Below are 14,802 nucleotides of genomic sequence, written 5' to 3'. Positions count from 1 at the left end.
CAGGAGGAGATCTAATGAGATAAAAGTGCATGGAACTCGCCCTGACAGAATCGGACAAGATCTGAGGTGGTCCACTTCTTCGAGGTGCTGCTCTACTTTGGCTGACCAACTCTCCTGATATATCAACATATCCATGAACCAAACCAGGGGTGAGCAACCAATGGCTCCAGAGCCGCATGCGGCTCTTCAGCTTCTTTGTTGCGGCTCCCTTTGCAATGCTTGAATATTTTTCAACACCCAAGTGGGGAAAATGCAATCTTTGTAATGAGTTTAAAAAAATCCAATTTTTTGTGAGACCATGAATGCATCCTGGCTGAGTTCTAACTGCTTATTGGATGAGCACAAGGATGAGCAGATAGGATGCTATTCAGTTCTCTGTCACACAGGTAAATATGGAGGAAAAAAAAGTCATTCTTTCCCAGAGATATTTCACATTTCTCAAAAATAAATTAGAAATAATTTCAAAAACAGCGGCATGGGAACTTGTTTGTGCCAGAGTAAACAAATCAAGTAAGTTTACAGTATTTGACACATACATTTTTCTAAGTTTATCTCTAATACTAGCAAGAGTACTCAATCAACACGTCCTTTTTGTATCTGAACTACTTTGATAGCCCAAAGTTCCCTTCAAATTTGACGGCCAAAACCGTGGGAGACTCATAATTGGCTTAGCATGTGCGCTCATGACAGCCAGCTAAAAGAAACAGGCTGTCAATTAGGTAGTGAGGTTTAACCAAGATGATACCATGATAACCATACTTGTTGGCATCCATTACACATGCACGCTCACTGCACTTCTATTTGTTAGTATTCCATTGTTATTCTATTCAATAGTGTTCTATTGTTAGTTTATAAGACCTTGTTTTAAATGTATGTTTTGCGGCTCCAGGCTATTTATCTTTACTGGGCAAATGGCTAAAATGGCTCTTTTCATAGTGAAGGTTGCCGACTATTATGCTATTTGAATTTACTTTGTATATACTTATATTGTGTCATACAGTATGTTGCCCGCTCGACATCCCTTCTTAAGGTTTCTTTCTTCCCCACATGGGTATTGATTTTTTCCTTGCTCAACCAGGGGATGTTGTCTATTCTCATCTATTGTTGGCAGCTTGTAAAAAAAAAAACCTTTGAGACTATATATATATAAATTTGACTTGACTTTACATTGTTTTTGACAGTTCTTTTGTTGTCTCAATTGTCTCAACGGTTCAATCCCGGTGTGATTGTTTACATAAGAAAACAAGATGTTTTCTTAGTGCAACATGACCTTCAAATTGGCAGTCATGGTCAGTGCATAATGTATGTTGCATATTTCCCCGCCCAAGGCTGTGTTGCAAGGGGTTAACATACATAATGTGTACAGTAATGCCTTCCGGGAAATAAGGCACATTATATTACAAAAGTCCAAACAAAAACAAATCACATGAATAAAAACATGTGTGATTATCCAACTGCTAGCCTGGCCTAGTCTTTTGTCTTTTGTCTAATTTAGACATGACAAAGGCATAGTGTTTGGACATAGAGACTTACTTTCATAGAAAGTAAGTCAAATACATCTCACAATTCTAAGTATACCTACACAATTCAGCAACAGTTTTTATTTCAGAATATACTTCTTATTGGTCAATAATACTATAAAAAATAAACATGGATATACCTTACAATATTCAGGGTATGAATTTACGGTCAACACACAGCCATTATTGTCTGAATAGCTGGCAACATAATAGTGTCTGGAAGTGGTAGGGTCATCGTCTGAGCTGCATGAGTGCTGCTAGCATTAGGAGGGGAAATAAATTACAATATGTACTGTGACATTGTGAAGTGGAGCATGCTCCCTGTAAAGTGGGCCAAACATGATAAGGAGGACTAACACACCTCCAAGATGCCACACGGTTTGCTGAGGAACTAAAGGTGACGTGATGGCCAAGTACTGTATGTTTCCTCGAGACCTGTACCCAATTGAATACCTGTGTGGCATCCTTAAGCAGAAAGAAGAAACATGGAAGAGCGCAAGGTGTCTAACATCCACTAGCTCCACCGGTGATGTCATCATGGAGGAGTGGAAGAGGATTCTAATAACATACTGTGTAGCTCTGGCCATTTCCATGACCAAGAGGATTAAAGCAGTGCTAGATAACAATGATGCTCACAACAAATATTCACATCAAGGATGCAATTTGCCAGTTCACCGTGAGATGTACTCACTTGTGTTGGAAGCTACAATGGCTGTGTGTTGACTCATGTATTAGCAGATAGTAAGTACATACTGCTTTAAAAGCTGTACACTGATGACTTTACTTTCTATGACTTTCTATACTGAAATATTAGGGGTGTACTATTTTTTATGAAATACTGTATATAAATAGTTGCAACAGACTGACAGTATGATTCGTATTAGTATGATTAGTCTGTTATTGCACTGATCCAAATTACTGAGGAAAATTGTGCAGCTGCCGTATTTATGGATTTGACAAAAGCCTTTGATACAATTAATCACAACATCTTAACATTAAAATTTGTTTTGAATTGGGTCAGAAGCTACATACCTAACAGGAAACAATATGTGACGATAGGAGAGCACACACCTGCAAGTTTAAATATTACATGTGGAGTACCCCAGGGGTCAATACCAGAACCAAAACTGTTCAACTTGTATATTAATGACATGTGTAAAGCGACAAAAGATTTAAAGCTAATATTATTTGCATTTTGTTCTGGAGAAAACACACAAGAGCTAATTTAGAAAGTTACAAATTAAATAGCTAGACCAAAAAGATGGTTTGATACAAATAGATATCCTTGAACCCATGTAAAACAAAAACAATGCTATTTGGTAACAGCAGAAAGGATATGCAAGCAAAAATACAGATTGACGGTGTGAACATTGAAAGGGTGAATTATAATATATTTTGGGGGATCATACGTAATATAAGAAAAAGACCTGGAAATCTCATATCAAAAATATACAACATAAGAAATAAATACCTCAATACTGAATGAAGCAAAAGTTGGTATTACCATTACCAGATGACTTATTGTGAGGAGATATGGGGTAATAACTGTAAAAGCAATCTTCTCTGGCTAAATGTATTGCAATAAAGATCAGTGAGGATAATCTATAATGCTGCATTTTGAGAACAAATCCTCTATTTCGAAAATCCCAAATATAAAATTCAATGATTTTGAATTTTATATTTGGGATTACATTTTTAAACACTTATACGCGAGAACAATGCTAAAAACCCACAGTATATCAGTATGTGGAACCAAATAGTGTAAAAGGTAAAGAACCACAACAATGTACCAAGATGAGCGATTTCAAGAAACAATACAAGCAGTTGATGTTTACAAAGTAGAGATGAAATGCAGGAAGTGAATAATAGATGCAAAGGAATGTGAAAGCATGCGTGGGTTTTCTCCGGGTACTCCGGTTTCCTCCCACATTCCATAAACATGCTAGGTTAATTGGCGACTCCAAAGTGTGAATGTGAGTGTGAATGGTTGTTTGTCTATATGTGCCCTGTGATTGGCTGGCCACCAGTCCAGGGTGTACCCCGCCTCTCGCCCGAAGACAGCTGGGATTGGCTCCAGCATGCCTGCGACCCTTGTGAGGATAAGCGGTATAGAAAATAAATGAATGAAAAAATCCTTTGATGTTCTTTTGATAGTGGTACACTAACTTATGTGAATTCCAGTGGAGTAAATTGGGTAAAATTGCAGAAAGAAACAAAATGCTTTAACACTCATTGTTCGGACTATTAACTGCATGCCTATTGAGCAATAAGCTCCAACAAAGGCAATAATAACAACTCTCTGACATCCCTCTTAGCCTTAAGCCATGTGGCATGCAAAGATTTTCTTGTAAACAAGTTCGGCAACTCCTGCTTGTGTTGATTTGGAAGAAAATGACCCAACTTCTATCGGAATTATAGCACGACTGTGGGAGTGGGGTTGAAGAATTCTGTATATTTGAAACTCAATCCCTGGAGAAACAGTGTGTGTGTGTGGGGGGGGGGGACTGTGGTTACAGTCAATACAAAAGGCATAGCTGAGAATATTCACATGGATGGAAGGAACTCCACAAAATTTACTCTGAGCATATTGCCACCCAAGAGGAGGCCTGCGGCACTGTATTGATACATTACGCCATGCAATCTGTCATTGCACTCCCGATTGAATACCACACAGAGTATACCACATTAATATTTGATGATATTTCACCTGATCTTTGACTGGAAGGAGGTGGTGAAATAGGTCAAATGGTCAGCACATGCCAGCGGCTTTAATACCGATAGTGATAACACCTTAGGCATATTGCAGGTGTTTGGCTGTCAACAAGAGAATTGAATATCATTATTAACACACTGGGGACAATGAATAGTGAATGGAGAGCTTCATCTCTACGAGCACATCTTTTCTTAAGTAGCTTCAGAACATAAGGCTTCCAAATATATAGTATATGTGTTCTTACCATGGCAACCAGATTGATTGCAATTCTATAATATTCATGAATCTGCCCTGAGTCTGACTTTCTGGTGTTATGTTTACATTTGCATTTATATTAATACCAATGTTCACAATTGTGCATTAAAAAAAAAATAAAGAATGATTAATTAAGGCATGGTGTTATGTCATCATAACACTGCCACGTCGCAGTTTCAAATGCGGGGCTTAACTCAATCACGGTTTTTCAAACATAAACTGATTAATAAGTCATGCTGGTTCATGGTTGTTAAAAGTCCCAATGAAGTGATATAGTTTAAGAATATCTGTTCAAGACGGTGTAAAAGTGGCATTGAGTTACACATGCTCTGCCCTTTAGCAGATGGAAAGGCTCAGGAAAAAAGCAGAGAGGTCACAGTAAGTCAAGAAAACAAGCCCTTTCCTGAGCCAAACACAGACCACTGCAGAGCCTCGCCATGCAGGCGAAACTGAACACTCACATATTAACCCAACACCTTAAAAGTCTGGGTAATTTAAAGAGATAGATAACCGTGGCATCATCATCATCAGATCAGAAGACCTTTGAAAGTCGCAATCATAATGATGCATGCATGTTGAATAACATAACAATTCTGCCACTTACAGATAGCCTCTCTATGAACAGCATATAATTATGTATAACTATACAAATATCCATATATCAATTTTCTATACTGCTTATCCTCATTAGGGTCACAGGGGGTATGCTGGAACCTATCACAGCTGACTTTGGTCGAGAAGCGGAGTACACCCTGGACTGGTCGCCAGCCAATAGCAGCACTATGAAAATATTCCATTTATAAATGAGGGACTATAATATTATGGGAAACAAGAATTATTGTCAATACGACAAGTCGTAACACCGCGAACACTCATGACCAAGGATTGATTGTGTAAATACCATCTCTGCACAGAAAAAAAAAGTCCTTCAGCCTTCACGCCGCAGCTCAACTCCACTTCTTCACAGTCCAGCACCCAAAATTATATGTTATTTTTGGTAGATTTCATCAAATTTCACTCAAAAAAGTAAGAGCGGGATATGAACACCGCCACCACAGAGCTGCATGTTTCCTGTGGTTTAAAAAAATCGCCTGCTTGCAGCTTGAGATGTTTTTCTGACATCACACATCCCATAATCTTTCAGATGACACGCATATGATGTGGTCTACATGTCGGCTTCAAATACTCAGGCGCACGGATCATATGGAATAAACAGCGTGAAATAAACTGAGACAGAGGGAGGAGGAGACCTTCTACAGTTTACAGGTTGAGAAAATGAAAGCAAACTGAAAGTGGATTCAAATTGGACTTGGCAGACCTTTTATGTCATAATGAGGCCTGATCAGAGAGAACCGCATGATCAAGGCTGAAACACTTTGAACCGGTTTGAATGTCAATGAGGAGTCAATCTCTGATTACATGCGCTGTCGCCAGCCTTACATCTTTACTTACTGTGGTGCAAAAAAAAAAAAACAGCCCCACTGGGTGTATTTCAGAAATTTCAAAATCAAAGACTATCATAGTACATAAATATTTAATTTTACCTCATATTAATTTTACATCATCCTCAACAGTCTGCATGCTAATGGTATGTATTTATGATACATACCCTCCATATCCTTAGATTTCTTTCTCTGCTGTAAATTGTAAATATGTTTTTTAATGGTAATTTAAATAGAAAATGGTTTTATGGCACTATCTGCAGGCGAAAAAGTGCTGCAGCAATGAATCTGGCAGATCTCAGGTCTCATTAGTCAATTGATTCAACATTTTACAGCAGGAAGATACGTCGACAATATGTGATGTTGTGAAATTGCACCTTTTGTAAGTACAATACTGTACACTGTATGTCTGTAATTGTTTGTTCATGTTTAAAACTGATTTTAAGGTATGACTATGACAAGCATGTTATAGAGTTTGTAGTGTCAAAAATGGCAATTTTTTGCATAATAATACAACTGTATTCTCCTACAATGCTGATTCTTTCTTGTAAATATAGGATTTGTTTTCAGGGAAATATACATATTTCTCCTGTCAAGCTTTAGTCTTGTGAAAATTGCTAATTTTTCTCTCCTTAATAACCAAAATACAACATCATTAACAGACATAATATTTGCCCACTGAAAGTGAAACTTTTTCTCCATAATACAAGTTTGTACTCATAAAATGTATGTATTTTGTATTGTATATTGTGATATATACTAACATCCTTAATTTACAAATATATAATTATATTAATTATAATAATATATACTGGGCTGCACGGCGGTCGAGTGGTTAGCGCGTAGACCTCACAGCTAGGAGACTCGGGTTCAATTCCGCCCTCGGCCATCTCTGTGTGGAGTTTGCATGTTCTCACCCGTGCATGCGTGGGTTTTCTCCGGGTACTCCGGTTTCCACCAAAACTCCAAATTGTCCATAGGTATGAATGTGAGTGTGAATGGTTGTTTGTCTATATGTGCCCTGTGATTGGCTGGCGACCAGTCCAGGGTGTACCCCGCCTCTCGCCCGAAGACAGCTGGGATAGGCTACAGCACCCCCCAATGACCCTCGTGAGGATAAGCAGTAGAAAATGAATGAATGAATAATAATATATAATAATCTTATTAAAATCATACAACATTATTCTGTCATATTTTAAACTGGTCAGTATGGCCTCATCCACATTTGTTTATTGTTTAAATACTAATCCACTTAACTGCAAGGATCATCTGGGATGATTTTAATCAAGACCAAAACACGTCACCCTACTGTACGTGTGATTTTCGCCTCCCCAGCATCTCTGCCAGAGTCTATTGTGATTGTTGTTCTGTTGACATGTCACTTGAGCCACATGCTATATGAATGGTGATGCATACACAGGTCATGATTAGAATAATGCTGGAAGCTTTCTCTTCACATCACACAGTGATCACGGACATTAAACTGGCATGTGTGGCACAAACAAAAGTCTGATGTCATCAGAGCTACCCATTGCATGCAAACACATGCGAGCCACCGCTGTCATGAGATCCAAATTAAACACTCATTGCAGTTCTCGTAGCTTCCGCTTAATAAATGTGATAACCACGTAAGTGAGGACAGTTGTTGCGCTGAAGTGAGGTTGTTTGTTTGCGAGCTATCGGTCTAGCTTGTGGTGCGATACACAATGAAGGCACTGATGGTGAACATGCAGAGGGCACCAGTTCTGGCAAATGATTTAGACCAGCGGAGATGAGCCATATACTGAAAAATTTAGTTGTTTTTTTTACTTTTTTTTTATTTTATTTTTAATTTGCACCACAGGCCAATCAAAAATTCACATTGGAAACTCCTGATTTTGAGTGTCAATGGTGTATGTAGTGTAGTTTCTTCCTCCTAGTTCCTTGTTCTTTGTAATATTGTCAGTAAAAAAATATCCATTTGGGGTTTGTGACATGTCATATTAATCAGCATGTTGAAAAAAATAATGATTAGTTGGGGGTTTAAATGGATGGAAAAGTGGCATGAGCCATCGTCGTCGTTCAAATTGAAAAAGCTTTGTGTTCCTTCCACAAATAGAGACACAGACTTTCCACTCTTTGCCTTGGCATCCGATGTGTCCACGTCCCTTTTTTCTTTTTGCTCATTCACAGCTTGGAAAAAAGCGAAATGGGATGGGAAGGAAGAGTGAGTGAGCAAACAGCTTGAGCTAAAAGTGGGTACACATTGCTTGAAGATGTTACGATCGTATCACTTATGCTGGTGAGGCTGGAGGTGCGCTGCTGTGGCACTGATGGACCACATCGCTTGGGAGGAAAAAAAAAAAAAGGCAATGTTCCTCAAAATCTGGGCCAAGGGCCTGTTGAATCCACAACAAGCCTCAGCCAAGACACACAGAGTAACTTTGTGTGAAAGCAGCAAGCCTCCTGTCATATTGACAGCTTTAGGACCACTTCAAAAGATCTCTAGTGTTTTTACTAAGGAGTTACTCCTGTGCTGGATTTAAGAATAAAGCATATTAAAACTATGGAACTAGAAAGATATGGTTGCAGAAGAGCACTCCACCGAATATATTCCGGCTATACAGTATCTGCGTCTATACCAAACAACACACCTGCGATGAATCAAGGAAAAACACCCACGGAAATACAAACTACAGCACAAGTATGGTGGACTAGAGGTGCACTTTAAATAAGAAAAAGCATCACTTAATACAGAGTATAGCTGCATTTAATAAGGGAACTGCCAATGCAGGTAAACTACACTGTCTGTAACATTTAAACCAAATGCTCCAATTAGCACCTTATTTAGTCAACCACTAGGACTCCTAGTCTATGGGTATGAGGTCTACAAAGGCAAATAATGACCAGGGTCTTTAATTAGCCCCCAGATAAAAAAAAAAGTATATCTTGTTATTAAGCTCCATCTACCCCTATATGCTTAAAAATTACTACTCAGTTGTCAGTGTAAAACAGATATGTGTCACACTTGCAGTTTGCGCCGTACCACTATTACAACAATGGTTCTGTTGCTGTTGTGTTGTAATATACCTGTTCATGGATGACCATGTGGTCAAAGAGAGGTACTGTTTCCTTTCCACTTTTTCATGCACTCCAAATTCATTCATTCATTCACTCCAAAAGAGAAATAGGCTGTTCATCAGCTCACCAAATGTTCAACGCCACAATATGGGCCGTTTGGAATTTGCACAAGAGCACCAAATATGGGACAGTGAAAGGTGGAAGAAAGTCTTATTCTGTGATGATAAAACAAAAAATAACCTTGACGGTCCTGATGCCTTCAAACATTGATGGCATGACAAGGAGGTCCCACCTGAGATGTTTTCCACACAGCACAGTGGGAGGGGGCATCATGATCTGGAGTGCTTTTTCCTTCAATGGAAGAATGACCGTCAGGTTGTGCAGGGTCATCGAACAACAGCTGGCTATGTGGAGATGTTGCAGTGGGCATCCCTCATGACTGAAGGCCCTCGTCTGTGTGGTAATGACTGACTGGCTCTTTCAACAGGACAATGCTTTGCAATGCCCGCCTGACAAAACCACTTCTTCCAGAGGAATAACCTCACTTTTTTGGACCATTTTGCCTATTCCCCTAATATAAATCCAACTGAGAACATTTGTGCATGGCTGGCAAGTTTACAAAACTCTAGCTGGAAACACTAGCATCGAGCATGCCAATTTTTATGTTCATATCACCTTGTACTTCGGTATGGGACAAAAATAAAATTAAAAAAATAATAATACATTAAAAAAAAAAACTTAAACTATATTAGGAAAGCAGGAAGTGAACAAATGTAACAGTTACTGATTGTAAAAGTACCAGATGGAGGGGTAGGATTTAATAAGCTTTGCTTCTTCCTACTCCTTTTGGACATGTGGAACTGTGAACTGATTATGTGATGCATTCAATTGTAATCTGATGCATGTTCAAATGAAATAAAACCATTACCATTAACAAGAATGATGCAGCTATTCATTACTGAGTCCTTTTTTGAAAATATTAGTTCTATTTTAGAGAGTTTGGGTTTTCATGAGCTATGTCTTAAACTTTTGGTCAAAGTTTGAACATTATGAACATTATTTCAGTTTAATGCTCGTTTGCAATTATTATTTCATTATAATTATTTCACTCCCATTTCCTCTTCTTGCATTTTGAAGTTCTACTTAGAACCTCCTTGAGATCCAACATTGCAAAATGTAAATTTTGGTCTAAATTCTAAATTCTTAGTCTTCCATTTTTGATCAAGAATGTGCAAACACATTATCATCATCTTAGCACAGGCAGAAATACTGCACTGGATCTAGTATGTTAAGTGGTTAAGCATGATTTCCCCTCGCTGGGTGTCTCTCTAGCACTCATTGCGTAGGTTGCAGCCAATAAACATTCATTGATTAGAGGGTGCCCTAGGCATGTGGTTAGCAAGCAGTGCTTCAAGCAAGTTCAGGAACTCTGCAAAGAACCAGACTATTTACTGTAGTAAAATCCACAAGGACTAAATCACAAGTTGCTGCAGTGTAGATAGTAATATGTACTGTACAGTACGGCCAATTTGCATACGCCATCCATTACTGCTAACACTATCAGGGCAGGTGGTGTTGATTTATCAGATTCATTCATTCATTCATTTTCTACCGCTTTTCCTCACGAGGGTCGCGGGGGTGCTGGAGCCTATCCCAGCTGTCTTCGAGCGAGAAGAGGGGTACACTCTGGACTGGTGGCCAGCCAATCACAGGGCACATATAGACAAACAACCATTCACACTCACATTCATACCTATGGACAATTTGGAGTCGCCAATTAACCTAGCATGTTTTTGGAATGTGGGAGGAAACCGGAGTACCCGGAGAAAACCCACGCATGCACAGGGAGAACATGCAAACTCCACACAGAGATGGCCAAGAGTGGGATTGAACTTGGGTCTCCTAGCTGTGAGGTCTGTATGCTAACCACTAGACCGCCGTGCAGCCCGATTTACCAGATTATAATGGGCAAAAATAGCATTTCTTTGTTAAATTTTGACAAAATTAAGACATTTTTTCCCAGACGGGATAACCGACGGGATGCACTGTGGTCATTGACAGCCATGCATTTCTTGTTTAACAGTTTTCATCACGGTGGTTGTCGTTTCCAGCGGCGTAAACTCCACTCAATCAAAGTAAAAGTGGAAATAAAGAACATTTTTGGCAACCTTAAGCAGGCATATGCAGGGAATCTCGCTGAATCAGGACAGACATCTTAAAATCAGCATTTTATTATCGAGCCAGCATTGCTTGTCAGTAGATAACAAAAAGAAAGTCTTACCAGGCAGAAAGTGCAGAGCAGTGAGATGAAAAGCAAATCCAGATTGCGGAGTACGAGCACAGTGGATCCCATCACTGATGACCTGCTACCAGTCACACTTCCCCACTCTCAAGTCCTGGCAGGGCTCCAAAAGATGCTGATGATGCTTAGATTTGAATTACTTAATCGACTTAACTGTCCTCAAAGCAGAATGAGAAACATTTTTTTTTCACTCCATCTGGCGCCCCGGTTGCTTATGCGAGAGAAATCATAACTCTATAATCCAGCAGCTAGGCTTTAATTTCCTATAATCTATATGCTCACTTTGTATCCGTCCCTCCCCTTGCCTCCTGTGAAATTACATCCACATGTCAGGACTATTTATGTCGCTCTGGCTCTGCGGTGGCAATTTCAAATGAGTCTTTGTAGGGAAGAAACCGACGTTTTATTTTTAGATTTTTTTTTAAATAGAAAAAAATGGAAGAAAAAAAAATTCCCCCCTCAGACTTAAACCCTTCAGTATGGAACCGTTTAGTCCGAACGCCACTTCCCCAAAACGCTTAGGTAAAAATAAATGCAAGAGAAGAAATTGGAGTGTCACTCAGCTGACAAGGTTGCTCCCCATGCCACCATCCATGGTGATGGTCCACAGAAGAAGCATGGTCCCACGCTAAAGTTGAGATCTCTGTTTTATTTTTTATTTTTTAAACAAAAATAAAACTTTTACGCATCAATTTGCCTTGAGGCGAAGCGTCACTTTGCCTGGCAACCGTGAAAGTGGAAGTGGGGGGCGCGCCACTAGCGTCATTTACACTCATCACGTCCAGCCACGGCCACTTCCACGCGTGGCACACTCCCCGCCACAAAAAAAAAGCGAGTAGTCTCCAAGAGAGTCCAAAAAAACGCACAAAAGAGTCCGAAACAAAGCACACCGGTTGGAGCGTAAAAGGACTTCGTGGTTGAGCGTGGAATAAATGCGCAAAAGAAGTTTCTTGCGTGGTAGAAGAGACTCCAGATGTGTCAGGCTTGAGGTCGGCAGTGACTGTGTGGGCATGGAAAAGAGGAGGAGAAGGAGGGGGAAAGAGAGGAGGAGGAGGAGGGAAAGGAGGCAGGTAGAAGCTCATTGGCTTCCTCCCTCTTACGTGGGAAGAAACCACCACTCTGAAATGACATATTTTCTCAGCAACTCAAACAAACTGTACATTCAACAGATTGCCAAACCCCCCCACACCCACCCCAACCAACTCCTTCAGCCTCTCAAAATGTTACATCTTGTAGGAATTACACGCTATACATATATATATATATGTATATATGTAGTATATCACCAGGATTCATGCATTATTTGCTCAGAAATGAGGAAAACACTTGCAACTGAAAACATGGGTTAATTAATATAGTTTTTCATTGTAAAAAAAAATCAAGTCGAGTTTTAGGTTTAACACTCACACTGTACACAGAACACATGAACAACGTACAATACAGTAAAGGAATTATTTAATACAATAATTCAATGAAATCAAAAGGGGGCAAATGCGGGTGTGAGAGTGTTATTGGGAGGAAGTCTTTTTAATGACACAATTTCACTTCCTGGTCATAACGGCTTAGATCAGGCGCGCTCATTGATTGCAAAGGTAGTGTGGGTCCATCGCATGCGTTATCCACGTTATATATATATATATATTTTTTTTTTTCTTTTGATGTCAAATGACATTTCTGGTTCTTGGGACATGGAATGTTACTTCTCTGGTGGGGAAGGAGCCCGGACTTCACCTCGACCCACAATTTGGGTTCTGGAACCAAACTCCTCAAGAGGGGCTGGACCTTGTTCTACTCTGGAGTTGCTACATGAGAGAGGTGACAAGCTGGTGTGTGCTTATTAACTATGGTAATGGTTTTATTTCATTTGAACATGCATCAGATTACAATTGAATGCATCACATAATCAGTTCACAGTTCCACATGTCCAAAAGGAGTAGGAAGAAGCAAAGCTAATTAAATCCTACCCCTCCATCCGGTACTTTTACAATCAGTAACTGTTACATTTGTTCACTTCCTGCTTTCTTAATATAGTTTAAGTTTATTTTCTTTTGTCACATACCAAAGTACGAGGTGATATGACCATACAATGACATAATGGGTACCATAGTAACTGTCAATATAGTGATATATATAGCACATCCTGACTATATGTTTATAGTTATATGTTTTGGGCATTTTTGCTGAACTTCCAAGACCCACTGAATATTGAGTTTTAGACTACATAAACATTAAAACTATGAAACTTTGAACTCTCTTCTGTCATCGGAGCTCGTGCAACCACCACGACTGTGCTCACGGAGTCAGAAGTGGTATAGAAAATGAATGAACGAATGAATTATAAATAAATCAACCAATACCAATCAATGGCCGATCGATCGGAGCACCCCTACTAGAAAGTAATGGGTAAACATCCGGTGGTGCGGGAGCATTTGGAGTGCTGTAGCCGCTTCAATGGCAAGGAGCATTGTCACGGCGGCGTTGAGCTGCAGCGCGGTTAGGGGGGAGATCATCTGGCCCTCGAGAGCCTCCTAACGGGCGTTCTGATGCTCGGCCATGCTTGTCATACAGGCGCACTGTTCCTTCTGTTTGCCCTGTTTCCACGGGGTCCATATTCTTGGCTGGTTTATTCTGTGATGTGTTGCAAAAGGACTGGATTGGAAATGATAGATTTTTATTGTTAATAGTTAAAAAAAAAAACTTTGTTCAGACAACACAAAGAGGTGCATGGAGATCAAACAGAAACAGGCACCACAGAACAAATCCAAAAAGATAACGAGGTGTCTGTCGGTGCATTTTGTTTTGAATGCAACTGCTAAATAACCAACCATAGGGCAGAAGGAAAATAGCTAGCACTTTGATAAAGAAGGTGAGAAACAAACAGATCATTGCAGTCAATCAGGGCTCTCTGAGTGCCCTAGACATCATGAAACAAGTACATCACAAAAATAATTGGAAAACCGTGGGACTCGTGCATAGTCCTGTGACCCTTTAACCAAGCAACCTCCAGCATCTTGGATCAAACACAATGCAAAATCTGTATCGGTTTGTCTCTTGTATTCAGCGGTATGTATTTTTGAAGGTGTGTTGAAAACTGTGTGGTGATGATCATAATGTGTACTTACAATATAACCTTCCACCCGACTACCTCTTACAATCTAACCTCAATCATCTTAGATTGAAGGGTTCATCTTTGCACAAAAAGCTGGAAGCAAATTATGAGACAAATACATGTATTGTAGTCACTTTTTGAGCCCAGCGTCAGAATAAAATGCACATGCAAAAGACCCTATGACAAACACAGAGGGCCTCGCAGGCGAGTACCTTGTGGTCAGGTGAAGTCCAGCAATGAAGAAGCCACACGGGATCACACCGCACCACCACACTGCAGACACACCACTTGCAGGGGGCAAGCAGAAGGGTCTAGTGCAGTTCGTATAGGGTAGCAGTCGAGGGTGGGTGCCTGGTTGACCTGGTCTTTGGTGGCCTATAAGTAGTTCTTGGAACATGTAT

At 39.8% G+C, this 14,802-nt stretch overlaps 1 protein-coding gene across 1 annotated transcript in view; it reads right to left on the bottom strand.

Annotated features, from left to right (window-relative positions):
* The window catches only part of pth1r (parathyroid hormone 1 receptor), a 45,971-nt gene extending 33,697 nt beyond the window's left edge, over positions 1-12,274 (bottom strand). The window contains exon 1 of the mRNA XM_058068816.1: positions 11,272-12,274. Coding sequence (XP_057924799.1) covers positions 11,272-11,343 — 72 coding nt within the window. The 5' untranslated portion in view covers positions 11,344-12,274. The remainder of the gene's footprint in view (positions 1-11,271) is intronic.
* Positions 12,275-14,802: the final 2,528 nt, after the last annotated feature.

The sequence above is a fragment of the Doryrhamphus excisus genome, chromosome 3, assembly GCF_030265055.1.
Source record: "Doryrhamphus excisus isolate RoL2022-K1 chromosome 3, RoL_Dexc_1.0, whole genome shotgun sequence".
Taxonomy (NCBI): Eukaryota; Metazoa; Chordata; class Actinopteri; order Syngnathiformes; family Syngnathidae; genus Doryrhamphus; species Doryrhamphus excisus.
Note: the sequence above shows the minus strand (reverse complement) of the source record. Positions and strands in the feature narration are given on the sequence as shown.